At 35.8% G+C, this 21,595-nt stretch overlaps 2 protein-coding genes and 1 pseudogene across 2 annotated transcripts; 1 reads left to right on the forward strand and 2 right to left on the reverse strand.

Annotated features, from left to right (window-relative positions):
• The first annotated feature begins 3,346 nt into the window (after positions 1 to 3,346).
• Positions 3,347 to 5,537, forward strand: LOC144548350 (uncharacterized; annotated as a pseudogene).
• Positions 5,538 to 8,948: 3,411 nt separating this feature from the next.
• On the reverse strand, positions 8,949 to 12,196 carry LOC144548585 (putative acetyltransferase At3g50280). Its single transcript, XM_078297288.1, has 3 exons — positions 11,692 to 12,196; positions 10,032 to 10,359; positions 8,949 to 9,707 (listed from the first exon to the last, which is right to left on the reverse strand). Exons 1-3 carry the CDS (start codon positions 12,154 to 12,156, stop codon positions 9,106 to 9,108), a joined length of 1,395 nt encoding a protein of 464 aa, XP_078153414.1. The 5' UTR covers positions 12,157 to 12,196; the 3' UTR covers positions 8,949 to 9,105.
• Positions 12,197 to 19,150: 6,954 nt separating this feature from the next.
• LOC144548263 (molybdate transporter 2-like) lies at positions 19,151 to 21,595 on the reverse strand. Its single transcript, XM_078296950.1, has 2 exons — positions 21,332 to 21,595; positions 19,151 to 20,560 (listed from the first exon to the last, which is right to left on the reverse strand). The coding sequence occupies exons 1-2, from the start codon at positions 21,549 to 21,551 to the stop codon at positions 19,371 to 19,373; spliced, it is 1,410 nt and encodes a 469-aa protein (XP_078153076.1). The 5' UTR covers positions 21,552 to 21,595; the 3' UTR covers positions 19,151 to 19,370.

Consider the following 21,595-nt stretch of genomic DNA (forward strand, 5'->3'; position numbering starts at 1 on the left):
TCATTAAGTGACTCGTTAAGAAATCAAGCTTGTAGGCAATTTTGATTTTTGTTTCAAGTTTTCTGTTTCAGAGCTAGAAAAATTGATAAGTGATAGTTAATTTCTCCAATAAAAAATATTGGCATACTGACATGCTGAGTTGTACAACTAGACTCAAGCATCACAAACAACCAGATTCGACGAATGTGGTGGTGATTCGTTGAGATAGACTCGAGAGAGTTAAGCAAGAGTTAAAGTCGAAGTTGAGATAGACTTGAGAGATTACAGATGGAGGGGGAAAGGAATTGTTATTTGGGTTTAGATTTGTTGCGCGTCTAAGTTAGAGTTTGTCTGCTGGTGAGTTCTTTTGTAATTTTAATTTAATTTAGTTTTTGATCCGGTTGAGAACTACTTGGGATTAGATATGGTATGATTTCATATAACTTAATTCTTAGTAAGCGAGTTATGAGCAAGTTGGATATATTCATATTTAGTTCATTAATTTAATGTGCGAGTTGGTAATAAATGAGTTGTTAGTGAGATTTTAGAGAGCGAGTCACGAGTTATGAACGATTTTTTGTATCGATTATCAAATGCCTATCATTTACTGCAATTTTAAACTATTTTATTTACAGACTCAGTATATCCAAATATGTAGCGGCCATACAATGTACTGCAACGGGTCATGGGTGGCAAGCACAAACGGTGCCGCAGCGAAGTGGACCCACCCCAGAGGCCCAGACCCCACCTCGCAATTCACTCGTTTCATGTGATATTGATTTTTATTATTTCTCTGTTTTCATGCGGAACAGTGTCCAAGTGGGCCAACAAACATACTGCATTGATTTGTGGGGGTAACAATGTCCATGTGGGCCCACAAACAGGTCGGTAGCAGCCCCGTCAGACTTGATTGCTTCACATAAAATCCTTATAGATCGAGAAGCCGAAGGCCATCCCCATAGAACGAGATTCTTACAAAAACAAGTTCAATCATGGATCATGGAGCATTTTCTGAAATCACCTTCCCCGCAAAATTTTTAGTACATATCAGATCGTTAGTATATTTCAAGATTTGGGCTCATTTCATTCTTATTTCTAACACAGAGTTAAGTTATCTTAATAAAAAAAAAAAAATTCTTAAAATTTTCAACACTGCTGGATTGTAGAAACAAAAATTTGTCAACGAGAGAAAAAACTTGTGATCTTACTAGTTTAAACATGCATAAAATGTGAAGTCTTGCATTATAAATTAATAACAAGCAACTCAATTCTACTTGAAAATATAAATTAAAGATATACAAGATATTTGATATATTTGGCATTTATTAAATCATAAAAGTTTGAAATAAATATTTTATAAAACATTAGAGGAAATTAAAAATGAGACAAGAAAGTAAGAATTTCTTAAATATTACTAAAGATGAGACGCATCTCCCACATTATAATCAAATTATGTCCTAAATTCATTGGCTCCATTTTTATCCTTAAATTACGGGTTAGCAGTTTTATTATTGTTATCATTTATTTCAAAATATTATAAATGCAACTAGTTTTTTTAATTAGGTTGGGTGGCTTATTTGGATCTGGATAGCTGATTTCACCGGTTGGTATTTGCTTTGTATCAATTAGTCTCTTAATTCTTTTGGATTTTCAACAGAATTTAATTACATTAGTATTTCAACATCAGATAATAATTTTTAAAATTTGAAAAACTAAATTTGAAACGTTATCATTAAAAAGACATAACTACTTCGACTTCAAATCTTATATGTGATATACATATTATAATTTTGTTAGAAACTAATTTTTATGTTGGTCAAAAACTAAGATACTTTGAGCAAATTATTTATTTATTTTAAATTTGAAGCAGGTAACTGCAAAAATTCATGTGCGCTTAAGGTATGTTTGGTTGCAATTTTAGAATAGTAATAATAGTGAGATTTGTCTTATTATAATAGCTTGTTTTAACATTTTGTGAGAATAACTTTCTAATAAGACAAATAAATTTAGTTCTCTATCTTTGCTATTCTAACACAACTAAACACCAAATAGCTTGTACTTAAGAATAGTCTATTCTCAATCTAACAAAACATATCCTTAAGATTTAGTATGTATAACCCTAAACCATAAACCATAAACCCTGATAAAGTCAAGAACATGCAAATCATTATCTTAAAAAAAAAATTATCCATTAATTGAATGCAATCAGGAATAGTGAATTGAAAAGTTGCCATTCAGTTCAGTAACAACAAATGGCACAACACGAATACCGATACAATGTAGTTTGATAAGACGTGTTTTGACATGTTGTGCTGGTAGTTGGGCATACCGTACCAGTTTTTCAAAGTATATATTGTGATGTGGGTAAATTTGTAGCCTAAACATCATCTGATTCTGAGATATTGCAGATTGTACAAAAAAAAATATAGCACATGAGGTTAACAACGAATGGATGTTCTAACTTGAATTTTGAATTTTTTGGGCTAGCCATTTAAATTGGCCCGAACAAAATCCTAAATTTTGTGACCGAATTCACATCCTCCGAGATACCTCATATTTTGCGTGACCGATGTTATATATTTTAGCTTTGAGATTCATGCAGAACGTATTTGAATTGTTGAGATTTTTCGAAAAGTCACACAAAAATATTAGATATCTCAGAGGATGTGAATTCGGAATTTCGAACTAAAACCCGCAAGCAGTTGGTGAACTATCTTCCGACAAACAACTGAATTGGGGATTCATATCCTCCCGACCCCGGCAGGGGCGGACCCACTGTAGAACAGAGGGGGTCAGCTGCCCCCCACTGGATTTTCAAATTTGTTTAGGGTTTACTTGAATTAAGGTTTAGGGTTTACTTGATTTATTTTTTTCAAATTTGTAGGGTAAAAGAAATGGGCAAGTTCTATCAGAGGGTACCTAAACGTCCATTTGATTCATCTTCAAGTTCTAATTCAATAAATGAGGTTATTAGCGATGAACAAGACCCTCCTTCTGATCTTGGTCAAAGAAAATCTATATTGGATTATAACCCAAATGAGCGTGATCGTATACGGCGATATTACCTAATCGAGGGGCATGGCCCATGTCAACCTCACAACCATGTTTTCCCCCAAAGAAATTTTAGTGGTGCAATGAGAAGATTTAACCCCTCTTGGTTTGGTCTACACAAAGTTTGGTTGGAATATAGCATTGAAAATGATGCAGCCTTTTGCCTCTGTTGCTATTTATTAAGACCGAAAAACCTTGGTTCAGGTGGAGGTACAAACTTTGTAGGAGAAGGTTTTAGAAATTGGAAAAAGGCCACAAAATCTTTTGAGGAGCATTTTGGTGATTCTCTCTCTTGGCATAATCAGGCTCGAAAGAAATGCTTAGATTTGATGAACCAAGCACAAAGCATTCGTGCTGTGGTGAATAAACAAACTTTTAGACAAGAGAGGGATTATCGAATACAGTTAGGGGCTATTGTAGATTGTGTTAAATTCCTTTGCAGGCAAGGTTTGGTATTTCGCAGACATGACGAGTCCGAAAGCTCTTTTAATGAAGGAAATTTCCGTGAACTTTTGAGATTTTTAGGAGATCATAATGAAGAAATAGATAAGGTGATTTTTGATAAGGCTCCCCAAAACCTAAAGTTGATTGCACCTACAATCCAAAAGGATATAGTCAACACTTATGCAGAGGAGACAATTAAGGATATAATTGCGGAGTTTGGAGATGAATTGTTCTTGGTTTTGATTGATGAGGCAAAAGATGCCTCAACCAAAGAGCAAATGGCGGTTGTTATTCGATTTGTGAACAAGAGTGGTTCTGTTGTCAAACGGTTTCTAGGTATCGTTCATGTTTCTGATACTACAGCGTTGTGTTTGAAGGTGGCACTTGAGAATTTATTTGGCAAGCATGGTATATCTCTCTAGATTGTGTGGTCAAGGTCATGATGGAGCTAGTAACATGAGCGGGGAGTTCAATGGTCTCAAAGCATTGATCATGAATGAGAATGAGTCCGCATACTACGTGCATTGCTTTGCCCATCAATTGCAACTAACTCTCGTTGCGGTAACGAACAATCATGCTCAGGTTGGCTTATATTTTCAAATGGTTGCTAGATTGCTCAATGTTACTGGTGGATCTTGTAAAAGACGTGATCAATTACGTGATGAGGCGAGAATTAATGTTGTGGAAGCTATTTCAAGTGAAGAGATAGTAACCGAAAGTGGTTTGAACCAAGAATCGAGCCTTGCACGTGCCAGTGATATCTGATGGAGTTCTCATTTCAACACTTTAAATAGTTTGGTGGTACTATTTTCACCCACGTTTAGGGTAATTGAGCAAATAGAAATTGATGGGTCAACATGGCAGCAAAGATCAGAGGCGCGTGGATTACGTAGAGAAATACAAAATTTTGAATTTGTATTTGTGTTGCTTCTCATGAGGGATACATTAATCATCACGCATAATTTATCGCAAACCTTGCAATGCAAAAGTCAAGATATAGTGAATGATATTCGGTTGGTGAATATTGCTAAACACGGTATTAAAGTTCCAAATATGGAGGAAGAGTACTTCGATAACCCAAGGTACCAAACAGGCACAACTAATTTGCATTATTATCGTGTGGATCTTTTTAACACGGTTATTGATATGCAATTGAAGGAACTTAATGATAGATTCAATGAAACCAATACTAAACTTCTTATTTGTATGTCATATTTAGATCCGAGAAACTCTTTTTCAGCATTTGACATCGAAAAGTTGGTTCAATTAGCTCAATTCTATCCTTTTGATTTCAACCAATTCGAGCTTCCCGTCCTAAATAGTCAATTGGAGAATTACATTTTGGATGTGCAAGACGATAGAGCTTTTTTGGAGGTAAGCACCATACTTGAACTTTATGAAAAAATGGTGAAAACGAATAGGCACAATGTTCATCCCTTGGTTTACAGGTTAGTGAAATTGGAATTGATATTGCCGGTAGCTACAACTAGTGTCGAAAGGGCATTTTCGGCAATGAATATTATGAAAACTAGTATGAGAAGTAGAATGGGAGATCAGTGGATGAACGATTGTTTGATTACTTTCATTGAGAATGATTTGTTCAAGAGGGTGAGCAATGAAAAAATTATGGAAAGGTTTCAAAACATGAAGGCTCGTCGAGGAATCCTTATTTAGAAAGTGTTGTTAGAAATGTTGTTTTTTAATATGTAAAAGAATATTAGAAGTGTTGTTTTTATCATGTAAGATTGTCTTATTTTTTGTTGTTATGTTTATTGTTTGTTATGATATTGAATTGTTAATTGTTTTTTATTATATTTGATTGTTGATTTCTTCAAGTAATTTATGTTTTTTGTTATGTTAATGGTTTATTATGATGTTGAATTGTTGATTGTATTTTATTATGTTGAATTGTTGATTTTTTTTCAAATAATTTAGTATATTTATTATGTTGATTGGTATGTTTTTTTTGTTATGTTGAATTATATCCTATTAGCTAATGGGTTTGAATCCAATAAGCTTATTGAATTCGATTTTTGACCCTCCCTGACAGAAATCCTACATCCGCCCCTAGACACCGGTACCGTAAAAGGAAATCTTTTATAATTAGTGGATCAGGACCGTTCTTTTAATTTTGCACGAATCTCAAAGCCCAAATAATACTGCCCAGCGTTAGTCCTAATCTCAGAGCAGTAAATTTCAAACTATGAAGACATGTTGGAGACTTGGAGATGATACTCTTGAGTCCGGCTAGTATAACATTAGTGTCATATGACACTAATTTCAAAAATTGATTAAATAGACTTCAAATGATTAATTCAAACCGTTCAAATCAATTTACTTTATGAATGATGCGTTTACATGTAAATTTTTTATATTTTCAAGTTATTTTAGTATCAAATCAAGTGATACAAATATTGAAAAATGAATGTATTAAAATTAACTTAAAAACTCACTCATTTGATCGCTTAACTTGATACTAAATAAATTCAAAAAATTATAAATTTGCATATAAATGCACAACTAATAAAGTAAATCGGTTTGAACGGTTTGAATTCACCGTTTGAAGTCGATTCGATAGATTTTAAAGTTAGTATTATATAGACTTAAATAACAATGATGTTATGTTAGCAATACTGAGTATCTTCCCTGTGCAAATTCTGGGCTTGTTCGGATGTCTGGTTATTTGGTGGGAACAGGTGAGTTTCAAGGGAATTGAGATTATATTTACTACACCCGTTCGGATGTTTGATTATTTCCCAATTCATTCCTGTCATTTTCCCCAGCATCTTCTCCATATAGTGTAAATTGATGGAAAATTAAAAATTCAGTCGGACTCCATTTTGATATTCCCAATCGTGAGCTGCTGCTATTTTTATTTATTGATTTCATTTATCATTAACATTAACGGCTTGAAGACAGTATTTTCTTATTAATTACGTTATAAAATAATAATTAATAAAAAAATATTTATATTTTATAAAATAATGATGCTATAAATATTTAATTATTATTTATTCTAAAAAATATATTTTTATTTTTATGTCAATATATATTTATATTGTCTTCAAGAAAATCACTAAAAAATATTTATATTTTATAAAATAATCATTAATAAGAAATTTTATGTTATTATTTAATCTATTTATTTAATTGTATTATTGATAATTTATTAATAAATAAAATTGTAATATCAAACAATATACAAAGAAAAATAGAATTTCCCACAATTAATCTCACGGTGCAACCGAACACTCAATTTAACATTCCCACAATCAATTCTGTGCGTACCCGTACCTATGGGTTCCCACTTTTTTAAAAGTGAGTTCTCACTCCTGCCAAATCCCATTATGTGTAATTCCGTGACATCCGAACAGACCCTCAGATCTCCCATTGTATAGTCCTCTCCCCCTGTACACAAGCAGCGATTTCCCCTTTGATATGATAAACCCTCAGGTTGTTCCCCACTCCATCATAAGTCTTCATCAGCTTCTCTCAGACACACCTCACATCCTCTATACCATCAACATTGGCTGCAATCGGTGGAGTCATCGAGTTCAAGAGTCAGACGTACACCAGCGTGTGAGTGGACCTCCACTCATCCCATGCTGGAGTACCCTCAGCCGGCTCAGTAATCGCTCAAGTCAAGTACCCCTCTAGTTTCCTCCCTACTAGAGTGTACCGCACCCGACGTGACCAGCTCAGATACGAAGCTGGACCATCGAGTTTCACATCAATCGGTGGAAGCTCCACCCTTGGTGCTGGTGCTGGTGCCGGGGCTAGTTTCGGTGCCATATCACTAGAGACAAAACTGAATGCTCGCATCAACATTGCGATCTCATCACCACTCAACTTCCCCAAGGCCTCTTTCATGGGATTTGAATCCCCGCCTTCCATCGATCTGACTCTGATTTACACACAAGATTGAGTCAAATCCTCTTTCTTCTTCCCCAAGACCCGATCTTGAACCCTCAAGATCTAAAACCTCATTACCTCGAACCTCTTTCTCTTTCCTTTAACCCGATCTTGATCTTATTTCATCAAGATTCGAGCCCAAACCCGATTGAAAGCCCGATCCAATCCCGATTCTCGGGTGTCGTGGGGTTTAGACCCCCCCCCCCCACACCGGCCAATCAACACAAAGAGGCTACCTTTTGTGGCCGGCCGACTCTAGAAGAAGAGAAGACCGAGCGGCGAAAGAGAAGAGAGAAACAGCGTTGTTACTGTAGCAACGGCACGGCAGACCGGTTACTGTAGCAGTGCAGCACTGTAGCTAGGGTTAGGTTTTAAGGCTCTGATACCAAAAAGGTTTCAGCCAAAAGTTACTTTATTGATTAAAGCCTTACAAAGTACTCTTACAAATAACCCCCTAAACTATTCCATAATGACCTATTCACCGATAGGTCCTCAAAACTATCCTAATACGATAAACATACCAACAGATACATTGGCACTGCAACGAAAATAGGGTTCACCCGCGTTCTTCCAACATAGGAGACGAAGAACTAGATTGGGCCTTGAATCTCTGTTAAGAGATGCATGTTGCCAAACGTGAAGCAGAGGTGTATTGCTTTTCAGTTTTCTCTAATCTATTATGCTATAAATCATAGTGACAAATGAATTATTTGGGTTCGGTTTAGCGAGATCAAAAATTCATAATTCGGGAATAATTTAGGTATAATTTGGGAATGATTTAGAATTATCCGGATCAAAGATCTCAGTCCTGTAAAAGAGCAAAACAAATGTTATGGGAAAAATTCGCGAATAATTCAGAAAATTCGCGAATAATTCAGAAAATTTATCACGTATAAAACGTAAAATTCGTAATTCGCGATATATCGCGAATAATTCGTTTAATTCGCGAATTAAATTTTTATTCGCAGAATAATTCATAGAGTGCTCAAATCCGAATTATTCGCGAACCTTGTTACTGTGGTATAAACTATAAAGAGCCATCTACAGTTGGTTGTATGTAATCCTGCTTCCAATAGACCACAGAAGATCAACTGTCTGTGAATTTGTTTTTTGTGGCTTACTGTGAGTAACTTGAATTCGAATCCTCTGAGATATCTCAAACTTTGCGTGACTTTATGGAAAATCCAAACTGTTTAGTTGCGTTATACACGAATCTCAAATCACACATATACGGCCCCCTACATCACCCCCGAATAGGCACCGGACACGTCGGTCACGCAAAAGTTGAGATATCTCAGAGGATACGCACTCGAGTAACTTTCCATGTTGCCATTCCATATCTTTTTTTTAAAAAGAACGCTAGCATCTGATTTTTGGATCCACTTTAACCAAATATTTTTGGAGGTTTTTTTCCTGCATGTCCTTTCCATCTGATCTTGATCATATGGTCTATTTTGAGAAAAGATATCCCTATTGCCAACATTTTTATTAATATCCAACATGAAATAGAAAATAATAATTCTGGGTATTTTTAAAAATGCCCAAACCGGCCATAAAATTACTATGTTGTCAATGCACAAAAAATTCTGGACCATTAAATGGCCTGATATCCAAAAAATAAATACGAACATTTTAAAATATTTTTATTTTCTCAAAAAAAAAGCTTGCACAATAAAGATACTACAAAATAAAACAAAATATATCCACCATTAGCTGAACTTATCCACTAGACGTCCCCAATAGTACCCCCAACTCAACTGGTGGAGACACCACGGCCGAGAATTCTTCATCTCTTTCCAGCGCAGACATGTACTCTGGTAATAAGCACACCTCCAAATCGATACTCCCACCCCCTTCCCATCCCGGATATGCCGAAACCTTTCCATCAAACTTATTCGCACTGCCGCTTCGTGCTGCAATTGCCTTGCCCCAACCAAAATCACAACCATACATGTTGAATCTTGGTGAACTGCCCATCATTATGCTATGTATGTCAAAAATCTGCGAGTTCAACACAAATGGATTTGCCATATACTTATGCATCAATTCTCTGATGGTAGAGTCGGTATAATTAGCAACAGCTTCGTGTGCCAGCCACGCCGCCCAGCCGAGGTTGTTGTCTAGAAGGTCTCCTACTGTTGTAGTTGTGCTAATAGCGTAGACCGAGTTGCCAAAATAGTTTTCCGAGAGAGGTGGTTGTAACCTCGATCGATTTTGAATTGCCAAACGACAGCTGGTTTTCTGATCAGGAAGGAAGCGTCGTGCACGTATGATGCAGCGCCACATCAACGCACTCAAAGCTTGAAAAGTGGATATTGTACCTGAAAGAAACATGTCATATTCAATTATATATGAACGATTTTATAATTATTCATTAGCAAGACCCAATGATATGTTTAGATATAGAGCTGTTTCAAACAGCAAAACTCATTTTGGAAGTCAATTTCTTCAAAATTAGGAAATTAAAAAAAAAAATTATATCTTTATATCTTCTTTTGTTAGCAAAGGTTGGAGGTCAAGCCAACCAACTAATTAATATCCACAAATGATTGCCTCTTCCGGATTTCGAACCTGCAATTTAATCTTTATATCTATTTAAACAAAGAATAGCATGCATAATATTCTCGCAAATAATTATTATTTACCATTTCCACATTCTTGGTTCGCTCTCGCCTTCAACTTTGTAAGACTTTCGCTAGAGAAGTGAAACATCCTCTCTCTTAGAGGCGGAGGAGAAGACCGTACAACAAACTCTGCAGGAGAAGAGTAGGAGAGCTTGATAGGAGGTTCTCCATAGCCTCCTATGAACCACTTATCATGAACCGGAAGCTGAGAGAGCACAACCTCCTTCCCGGCTGCTTTGCATCGGGCTATCTCTGCCCATGCATTGAAGAACATCCAAAAAGTGGTGCCGTCACCCATCACATGGTTGAAAGCACAACCAATAAAGATTCCATCTATTAGCTCTGTAACCTATATTTTATTTTAAATGCGCAAAAATATTTATGAAATATATATTGCCAAGTCATGGAGGCAAAATTTCTGAACTTAAAGAGATGCAGCCCAAAATGACCTGTGGGTACACAATATTTTTGGACATGTCATATCCGCTTTGCAAAAAAATTCTCCTTTTAGTTGTGTTTATATGTGTAATACTTCTTTTCTAGGCAGCAATATTGCTATATTATTATTATTATTTTTATTTTTATTAAAGTAATGGAGATCATATCCACTAGTTTCATATAGAAACTAAAATGCCTAATATCCAGAATAGATACCAATATCAAGCACATAGAGTATTACAACTTACAAGTAGTACAAAATGATACTAGTCTTAAAATCACAAAAATTATCAGTATCTAAAATACCAGCACAGCAAACAACCTAGAAAACATAGAAGGAAAAATCAGCCGTTTCGGATCGGAATTGGCCAATCCTGACCGAAATCGGACTGTCAGATCTGAATTCTGACCGAGTTACATGTTAAACAATTTTCTCATAGCATTTCGGTCGAAACCAGGGGCGGACGCAGGATTTTTGTCAGGACGGGGCAATAATCGGATGCAAATAGCTTATCGGGTTCAAACCCAATAGCTTATCGGGTACAATTCAACATAACAAAAAAAATACCAATCAATATAATAAAAATCCTAAATTACTTGAAAAAAAATCAACAATTCAACATTTATAAGGAATTTGAAATCAACATTTGGGTTCAACTTGGCAGCCTCTGCCTTTGAATTAAAAAAAAAATAAAAAATAAAAACATTTTGGTTCAACTAATTTTCGCTATTTGGGGTCAGCGCCTATTTGGGCTCCGCTAATTTGTTTCGCTCAGAGTTTATATGGGCTCCGTTCTGTCTATTAGAATTCCAAAATGGGCTACAGGGGGCAATTTGAATTCCAGGGAGGGACAGAGGTCCGAAAAGCAGATTTTTAGCACTATTTTTGAAAATCCAGCAGGGGGCAGCTGACCCCCCTGTGCTACAGTAGATCCGCCCCTGGTCGAAACAGCTCTACTCCAGTCAAATTTCGGTGGAAACGGGTCAATTCCAGTCAAATTTTGACCAAAATGGCCTATTTCAGTCAAATTTCGGCTGAAAATACAAACTGTTTCTTCCTTAAAAAAAATCCTACAAAAGTTACCGCTTCACTCTGTTCTTCTCCAAACGTTGAATTTTGCTATATTATTGTTATTTTACGGTATATATTTTTTACATTAGCTATTTAGTAAAAAGTAATGTACGCATGCAATGCAATGACGCAACATCATACTTTTTCTGATTAAAAATATTCTCAACTGACCTGAACAGCGAGGAGCGGGTTGGTACAGCCATCAAAATTGACTGCCAGGTCAAGAGGAAAGAACTCTTTCAAAAACACAGGCAAATCCTGACCGTCCGTTGTCACCACATCAGCGATCCCAATGCCATCGATCACGGCATGCACAAACTCCGCGCCCTCCCCTTCGCAACCCACCTCCACGTGGCATGTGATACCACCACCCTCGCACGTGACCGCCCTTATCCGGCCAGATAAGTAGTAGAAGTGGAAAAGTGCTTCCTCTAGAGAACTCCTCAGCCGTTCGATGACTTCCTCCACCAAGAGATCGGATGGTTTTCTGAATAGGAGGCCCTTTTGGATGTAGTGGATAGAGAGCACGGCCGTGTCCCATGCGCTGAGGTGAAGCTGACGTGGAGCTTGGGGATTAGGTCTTGGAGTTACTGTGTAGGTTTTCACGGTGCGCGCAGCGGGCGATGGAGAAGACATTTTGTGTGGGAATAGAAACGGAGAACACTTATTGGGGAATTGGTAGCTGGACCTGTATTTATAGAGTGCCAAGAAACCAAGTGCAGAGAAACTCGGGGAGAGAAGGAGAAGAGAATTTTTTTAGACTCAGTGATTGAAGAAAATAGTTTGACATGGAAGAGAATACACTGTTCAAGAGGGAAAGAGAAGTCGGTGAGTACTAATTAGATTGATTGGGGAGACCACCTGTCATAATTACTATAGAATATAGTACTATCCATCTACAGTATCAGAACTTATCCAAAATTAAATAAATATTTTTCTTTTTATGATTGTTGACAATACCGACAATAGATATATTAAAAAATAAAATGTTATTTATACAATAATGTCCTCCCTAACGGATCCATTATATACACTCCAATACTCTATATTATAACTAAGGCCTAAAAGACTCTGTTAGAGATAACCTATCACTTCTCACTCTTACTCTAGTTAGTGTATTAATGGTCGGGCGGGTACGGGTACCCCGGGTATACCCGGGCACGGGTACGGGTACGTCTCGGGTACGGGTATGACGGGTACTAGGGTATACGGGTATGTCAGGTATTTTTTTCAAAAACCATACCCTACCCGTCCTATACCCGTACCCGTGTACCCTTGACGGGTAGGGCGGTCCGGGTACGGGTATTTTTTTTTTTTTTTTTTGCTGTTTTTTTCTGGTTTTTTTGTTTTTTTTTTTTTTCCGTTTTTTTTCCTGTTATTTCTTTTTCTGTTTTTGTTATGTTTTCTTTTTTACTTTAAAACAATAAAATATAAATAAAAAAACAGAAATTAAACAGAATTTTAAAAACAGAAATTACAAAACAGAAATTAAAAACAGAAATAAAAACAGAATTTTAAAAACAGAATTTTAAAAACAAAAATTAAAAAACAGAAATTAAAGCAGAATTTTAAAAACAGAAATTACAAAACAGAAATTAAAAACAGAATTTAAAAAACAGAAATAAAAACAGAATTTTAAAAACAGAAATTAAAAAACAGAAATTAAAACACAGAAATTAAAAAATAGAAATTAAAAAACAGAAATAAAAACAGAATTTTAAAAACAGAAATTAAAAAACAGAAATAAAAACAGAATTTTAAAAACAGAAATTAAAAAATAGAATTTTAAAAACAGAAATTAAATTGAATTTGGGGGGGGAATTTGAATTTGGGGTTTGAATTATTGGGTCGGGTATAAGGGTACGGGTACGGGTAAGGGTAGACGGGTACCCGGGTAGGGTAAAGTCGGGTACAGGTAAGGTCGGGTACGGGTATGGTCGGGTAGGGTATGGTCGGGTATTTGTCCAAAATAACCGGTCCGGTCCTTTTTTTGCCCGTACCCGCGTACCCGACCCATACCCGGGCTCGAGCACGGGCGAGTAAGGTAGGGTATACCCTTGTCGAGTATAATTACTCTAGTCATTGTCTAGTCATCTCTCAATTTTCAAAGTAGTGTCGATAATTAGACGCGACACTAATTTGCTCTTATAAAAAAAACAAAACTTTTTTTATTTCTCTCCTTTCAAAGTAGTGAATTAAAAAAACTCGATCGGGTCAGACCTGAATTAAAAAACCCAATCGAGTCGGACCCGATCCGGCCGAACCGTGGACTACCCTTGAATCGGTTCGATCCTAGCTAGACCTCCGGACCGATCCGAACTAACTCTAGGGTTGAGTGTAGCAAGGGTTTGAACCGATTTTTTTAACTAGACCCTCGAAAACCCGACCTGACTAGCCTCGATTCGGACCAATCGGAGACCCGCCTAAATCCGGACTGGACCAAACCTGGACCATACCGGATTAAACAAAAACAGTGTTGTTTCGGCCAGAAATAGTGTTGTTTCGCCAAAAAGTCCACTATTTTTTTAAAAAAAAAAGAGACCCGGATCAGACCGGACCAGACTCAGATTTGACCCGCACCCGACCCGGGTAAATTTTGGACCAAGAGTCTAGCACGGATTTGGTCCAACTCTCTTAAATGGGACCTGCCGGACCCAACCCTAGCTAACCCATAAACCCACCGGATCCGAGAACCGTGAGAACCGTAGCCCAGGCGGGTTCGAACCGACGGAACCCGACCCGACCCGTTTGGTAAACACTACTTCAAAGTGCTTATACTCATTTAAATACTATTAAATAGATGTGCCAGCAACGGACTAAATGACGATTTATTTTTTAATTCTTCAATTACACTCAGTTGTGATCCGGTCCAGTACGGTACTCCGTAGAACTAAAAGATTAAACTTAATATTTATTTAAAACCTAGACGGTAAAAATTATTATGTTTTAGAATTTCACCCTTTTTTTTTGCGTGGGTCTTTGTACGTACCGTTCGTTTTTTTTTTTTTCTAAATCGTTAATTAGTGTTTTTGTGTACGTAGTATGGTTAAAATTATATAGCCAAGATAGTTTATCATGTCCGGCCCACGGAAATTTCTATCATGTTAATTCTTCTTATAAATTGAAATTTTTTTTTAGGCTGAGGTTTGAGTTCTATTCTTATTTATTAGGTTTTATTTTATTTCCTTCTTCAACATCTCTTGTATGTTATTTCTTTTTCCTTTAACATACTTTTTTATGATTTGCTTTAATGTTTGTTAACTAACATGTTTTGTGTATGAGTTTCAGCTTGTCATTTCAAGACTTCCATGGATCAAGAGTTGTCATTGGCTTCAGAAATGTGGAAGTGCAAATATAGAACAATCATGTGGTGTTTGACCCGACTGGCTAACTGGATTGGGTTGCGGTTTAATCATCAACTCAGTCTAAGTAAGCCAGTTGGGTCAAGCACCCTTCCACATTTCTGAAGCAAATGGCACTTTTGTATATAAAGAATGTAATTATTTGGTGACATTTAATTGTACGTGCAATCTATATATGCGGCCATTTTTATTAATATCCCTAAAAAAAATGAAAATTTTAAAAATAACCCTGTGTATCATTTTTTTTTATTTATGCCCTGACCGCCAGACCCTGGGGCGCCCCATAAGACTAGTGAGGCGCCAGACCCTGGGGCGCCCCATAAGGCTAGTGAGGCGCCACCCCCCTAGGTGCCCCACGGTTCTTCTATTTTTTTTTTTTTTTTTTGTAGAGATCTTAGTATTTTGATTTAAATAATTTTGTGAAGGAAAAAATTTCTTGTTTAGAGTGTATGCCAAAAAATAAGACAATAGTTGATTTGAAGTATATTTTAAAGAACTAAATTATTGATTTGATTCTTTAAATTTATATGCATACCAAAATCATTAACCATAGACAATAGTTGATATGCAATATAAACTCAAAAGGATCGAATCAATTAGAAGAAGGTTATATTATGGTTTCCACTAATTTTATGGCCTTCTTTTTCAGTCACTGCATTAGTTTATACGTCAACTTTCATAGGTATAAATACTTGAGAAATAAGAGATTAATACTTGCAAAGAAAGATATTAATATTTTCATGCGTAACTTGATATGATGATCCTCTCTTTTCAATCCTCCAATAGTCTCCTCGTCAATATTCCTCTAATGAAGTAGTGGGGATTGATACAGGGACTAAAATGCAAAAGTGATTGCACCAGCATGTAGAGCATTAAAAAATACACAGAATTGATATAAATTTCAACTTATTTGGATTTTTCTACAGTTAGTTATGAATTTTCAAAGTTTAATTTTCGAAAAAACTTTAAACAGCCATAACTTTGGCTAGGAAAGTCGGATTTACGCGTATGAGCACTTTTCGGAAAGGGGAGGACGAGACGGATCTAATTTTTCCTCGGTGGGACACCCGGTATCGTCGTATCGGAAGCATCAGAATTTCAAAAAAATGTCGTTTAGTGCCTCAAAAATCCAGTTTAAGTTTCGTTCGACGGTAGGTATTAAAAAACAACGATTTTCAAACCATCTTAATAATATAGTAAAAAAATTCAAAAAAAATATAAAATTTGCTCTCCAAGCATATTTTAATATAGATTAAACATCTAACGGGTTAGATTGGATATTTGGACTTCGAAACTAGAGATATGAGCACGAATTAAAATGCCCCGTTTAATTCATGAAGTAGCATAGCCTTACTCTACATGTATATATATGTATATGTATATGTATATGTATATGTACATATTTATACATATATACATATATTATAAAAAAAATTTGTATATATGTATATAGAGATAGGCTAATATGCTTTCAGTAGCATATGGGCCGAAATACACACGGTCCAAATTTGAAATTTCAAAATCCAAACGGTCAATCCGAACCGTTCATCTTCTTCTCCATATTAATATCTGCTTGGAGACCAAATTTTACATTTTTCTGAATTTTTTTACTATTTATTAAGTATTTTACAAAATTGTTGATCCAACGGTGGCTGCACAAAACAGTAAAACCGTTGGATTAGCGATTTTCAAAGTGGCTTAATAAATAGTAAAAAAATTCAGAAAATTGTAAAATTTGGTCTCCAAGCAGATATTAATATGGAGAAGAAGATGAACGGTTCGGATCGACCGTTTGGATTTTGAAATTTCAAATTTGGACCGTGTGTATTTCGGCCCATATGCTACCGAAAGCCCATTAGCATATCTCATGTATATATGTATATATGTATATGTGTATGTGTGTATATGTATATGTGTATGTGTGTGTATATATGTGTATGTGTGTGTATGTGTATATATGTGTATATATGTGTATGTGTGTGTGTGTATATGTGTATATGTGTGTGTGTGTGTATATATGTGTATGTGTATATGTGTATATATTATACATATATTATAAAAATTGAAAAAAAAAGAGATCAACAAGTTGTTAAAAAAAAAATACAACTATTGTCTTATTTTTTGGCATACACTCTAAACAAGAAAATTTTTTCTTCACAGAATTATTTAAATCAAAATACTAAGATCTCTACAACAACAAAAAAAAAAAAAAAAAAAAAAATAGAAGAACCGTGGGGCGCCCGGGGGGGTGGCGCCTCACTAGCCTTATGGGGCGCCCCAGGGTCTGGCGCCTCACTAGTCTTATGGGGCGCCCCAGGGTCTGGCGGTCAGGGCATAAATAAAAAAAAATGGTACACAGGGTTATTTTTAAAATTTTCATTTTTTTTAGGGATATTAATAAAAATGGCCATATTTGGTGACATTTAATTGTACGTGTAATCTATATATGTGTTAATTTGTTGTAATATTATTTTTATTTTTAAAAATATAGGACTTTTAATTATGTGATGCAAGATGTATTATTCATTTTCCAAGTTTTGGCCGCTCAATAATCACACAATTCATTAACCTCCCACTTATTTGTTGATAGAGCAACACGAGGATAATACCAATAACATATGAAAATATAAGTTGCCTTATTGCCATAACCAGTGTATACTAAGAAAATACAACCTGAATTTTGGGTGGTTCATAATTTCAAACTCTTGGTAAAGAGTATTGGTTCAAAAAGTACATATAAAAAAGCAAAATAGGATTACACTAGAACAAGGTTCTAAATATCGATTATAAAGACACATATTATATACGAGGAGAGATCAAGTTACAACAATTTTTGAGTTACAACAAGCATTTTTTACATTTTCAAAATCCAAATCGTCGATCCAAACCGTTAGATGTGATCTCTACAATAAAATATGCTTGGAGACCAAATTTTAAATTTTTTGAAATTTTTTTACTATTTATTAAGATGGGTACAAAATTCAATAGTATGAATTTGACTAGTTTTTGTACCCATCTTAATAAATAGTAAAAAAATTTCAAAAAATGTAAAATTTGGTCTCCAAGCACATTTTATTGTAGAGATCACATCTAATGGTTTGAATCGACGATTTGGATTTTGAAAATGTAAAAAATGCTTGTTGTAACTCAAAAATTGTTGTAACTTGATCCCTCCTCATTATCTATATGAATAAATGATCCAGCTACTCACCAATAAATTAACATATCCAATTCAAGGTTTAATTGTATAATCTATCTCGAGATGGGACCCTCTAAAGTCTAAACTGCCAGCGCAAAGTTATCTTTTATATATGGAACGGGATTACTCTCCACAATTAATAATTTCTTGAACCAATTAAATTGAGGGCTAACTGTTCTTTAAAATGTAGATGTATTTTTAAGTACAACGTGTATAAAATTTAGATCGATTCAAAAAAATCTAGTCTTTCGTCAAATAATCGAAATAATTAACAATAAAAAATTTTCTGATTACAATGAATGACCCATCAAATTTCAAATTGACTCAAAATTTGCACGCCTGCCTAAAATATCGAAAATGGGTCTATAATATAAGAGTAGGATTAAAATGCACTATTGATTTTGTGTCTCAACCATATCTCACGTCTCTATCTCTGTTTACAAAGTTCAAACAGTCGATCCGAACCATTCATCTTGTTCTATATATTAAAATGTACTTAGAGACCAAATTTTATATTTTTTAGAATTTTTTTACACTTTTTTTAGATAGATACAAAATCACTGCATCTGGACCATCCAAAAACAGTGATTTTGTACCTCTCCAAAAAAAAGTAAAAAAAATCCCAAAAATATAAAATTTGATCTCTAAGCACATTTTAATATGTAGAAAAAGATGAACGGTTCGGATCGACTGTTTGAACTTTGTAAACGGAGATAGAGACGTGGAGTATAGTTGGAGCATAAAATCAATGCTGCATTTTAACCCTTCTCATAATATAAATAATATTTTCAAAAATATCAGCGGCTGTATATATTATATATAAAAAATAAATAAAATAGGATTATGCTAGAATTATTAAAAGAGAAAAAGAGAGCCACGCTTACCGTTCAATTTCAATAGAATACCCCTAACTTTTTTTTTCCAGGAATCTAAAGATCTTTTTAAGGACCTCTGCTTCTATTGCTTTATTATTGAGGTTTTCCATGAATATTTGCCCAAGTAACTCTAAATCAGCACCACGCTGTATCAGAAGTATACTACAAGATGAACCACAAAAAAAAATTCAGTATACAAGCTTTTTCTAATACTTAAAAACAACTATTATTGTTCATATATTACGTTTTATATCCAATGCATACAAGAATCACGTGTATACCCAACTAATCCACTCTCCAAATTCTTACCCTTCTCCCAAAGAAAAGAAAAATTAAAAAGAAAATAGTAAATTAAAACAAATATACATGCCCCCCCACCACCACCACCCACACACACAAACAAAACCCAAAAGATTAATTTTCTTCAACTTCATCATCCTTGGTCCTTGTCCCAAATAAACCAGAGAAGTTGAACTCTCTTAGCCTCAGAACCACATATAAAACAATACCACATAGAAACCCTAATGCAGCACCTGAACCAGTCATTGACACAGCTGCACAAACCAACATGACAAACGACTCCTCTTTGCTATTCATATCCCTAGATGCCATGGCTAATTCAATACCAGAAAACAGTAGCAATACCCCCAAAATCCCAATTGGAAATTGACTTAGAATTGTGACAAAAGAATTGCCAAAAACCAACCCAAGAATAAGTTTCCCAATTGCAAGAAACAGAACCGAGGCACCACTCCTCCCACCAAACCGGTACTGCCCGGCAAGGCCACCTGCCCCATGACATACTGGCATTGCACCAAACCAGCACCCAATTAGGTTCATGAGCCCAACACTAACTGATACTGATGTGGCGGAGAGTTCAGTGCTTTCCGGAAATAAATCTGAAGAGAGTTTACAAACTGCTATAACTGAATTCAATACTGAAAGAGGGATTTGCGGTACAGCACCTTGTAAGAAACCGATCTTCCAATCGTCCCAGGAAATGGACGTTATTGTAACTTTTGACGGTCCAAATTTGAGATTTTGCAGAATTGAAGGGTCCCGAATGAAACAAATTAAAATACCAAGTAAAAACACTATCAATGCAGAAGGGATCCAAGAAACGGGTTTACACGTACGGGTCCGGGTGTGATTCAAATCCCCATTTTCATTCCTCTCCTGATCATCACCTGACCCGGTACTGATTACGAGAAATAACAAAGCAACAAGCGCAAGAATTATGCCGTCCAAACCAATCCATGAGCGGGGTGATGAGGTTGAGGAAGAAGTAGAAGAAGTAAAATCTTGGTTGTACCTTATGTATTTAATGGCCGATAAAGCAAAAGATAGGCCTTGAGAGAGTTGAATGCCACGCACAACTGGTAAGGGTAGGAGGCGATAAATAGTTGACATGAGACCGGTGATTCCGAGGATAAAGAGAACAGCAGCAGTGGAGAGGCCAGCTGCCATGATTTGTGGAATAGTGAAGTGAGGTGAGGCAGAAAGAGCAACTGCTGCAATTGATTTCATGGGTTGTACTGGCATGGGGATGCCAAAGAGGATGCCGGTTATGGCATTGTAGAATGCAGTGAAGATCAGGGTTGTGCCTGGAAATTTGGAGTGAGGTTCACTGTTAGCAAATATGGATAAAGGGGTTTAAAAGAAAATCAACATAAAATTAATTCAGCTGGATTCCTATAACGGGATTACAATACTGACCCCAGAAAAATGGAATTTGTATCCTCTGCATTAACTCAAAAGGGAATCTCTTGAGTTAATGAATCTCGACCATCCGATTTGTTTCAAGATTCGTGCGGACTAGATCTGCACTAATATTGAAGGGCCTTCTATGTTATAGGCAAGAGTCGGATTTCATAACTCAAAAGATTCCCTTTTGACTTAATGCAGAGGATACGCATTCAGAAAAATGGATAACAGGATTTCAATTGTTAGGATAAAGGAAATTGGAAAAAATTTCTCCGATGTGTGCTAAAAATGCAACTCAATACAATGAATTTTTTTAATTACAAGTAGCATAGATTCAAATATTATCACTTTTGTTGACTACCCAAATTCTACCTCCATCATTCTTTTTCTTTCTTTTCATGTAGCATGCAACAAATCTGCTACAAAATTCATCTATGAGTATGAGGTGATCAAATTCACCAATTCAACTAAAACCTCAACTTGAACAAACTAAGAATTCTATCATGTTCTTTTCTCACTTAATTTGTACAGCTCAACATAGCAAATAATATTGCTTTTTGAGGGAAATTATTCACCTGACAAAACAAAAGCAAAATAGAAGGATATGTAAACAAATTAATACAATCTGAATAGCAATGATGTAGATACATCAAGGCAAGGCAAAGCAATACCTAAATCTAGGTGATTGACAAGAGTGAGAGCCAAAACGATCGGGATATAGGTGCCAAGGTCACCAACAGCTCCGCCAAGCTCAGCCCAGACACCGTTCTTGATGCGGAGACTGGTGGCGGGGGAGGGGATGGAGAAGCACCAGCGTCTCCACCACCGGCTCCAACTGGATGCACTGTCGCCGGGGAGAAGAGGCTCGGAGGCTCCGCCAATGTCAGCCATGGTGGAGAGTTTATGAGTAAGAGGTTGTTGGCGTTTGAAGCAAT

This window comes from Carex rostrata, chromosome 33 (assembly GCF_964058835.1).
Source record: "Carex rostrata chromosome 33, lpCarRost1.2, whole genome shotgun sequence".
In the NCBI taxonomy this organism is placed as follows: domain Eukaryota; kingdom Viridiplantae; phylum Streptophyta; class Magnoliopsida; order Poales; family Cyperaceae; genus Carex; species Carex rostrata.

What these genes read in the sequence shown, in the direction of transcription:
- LOC144548585 (XM_078297288.1), bottom strand. Translation starts at nt 12,156, where the DNA reads ATGTCTTCTCCATCGCCCGCTGCGCGCACCGTGAAAACCTACACAGTA. An exon ending in ACCCGCTCCTCGCTGTTCAG is followed by an intron (nt 10,360 to 11,691) that starts GTCAGTTGAGAA and finishes AATAAAATATAG; the next exon opens with GTTACAGAGCTAATAGATGG. An exon ending in GAACCAAGAATGTGGAAATG is followed by an intron (nt 9,708 to 10,031) that starts GTAAATAATAAT and finishes TGTTTCTTTCAG; the next exon opens with GTACAATATCCACTTTTCAA.
- LOC144548263 (XM_078296950.1), bottom strand. Translation starts at nt 21,551, where the DNA reads ATGGCTGACATTGGCGGAGCCTCCGAGCCTCTTCTCCCCGGCGACAGT. An exon ending in TGTCAATCACCTAGATTTAG is followed by an intron (nt 20,561 to 21,331) that starts GTATTGCTTTGC and finishes CCAAATTTCCAG; the next exon opens with GCACAACCCTGATCTTCACT.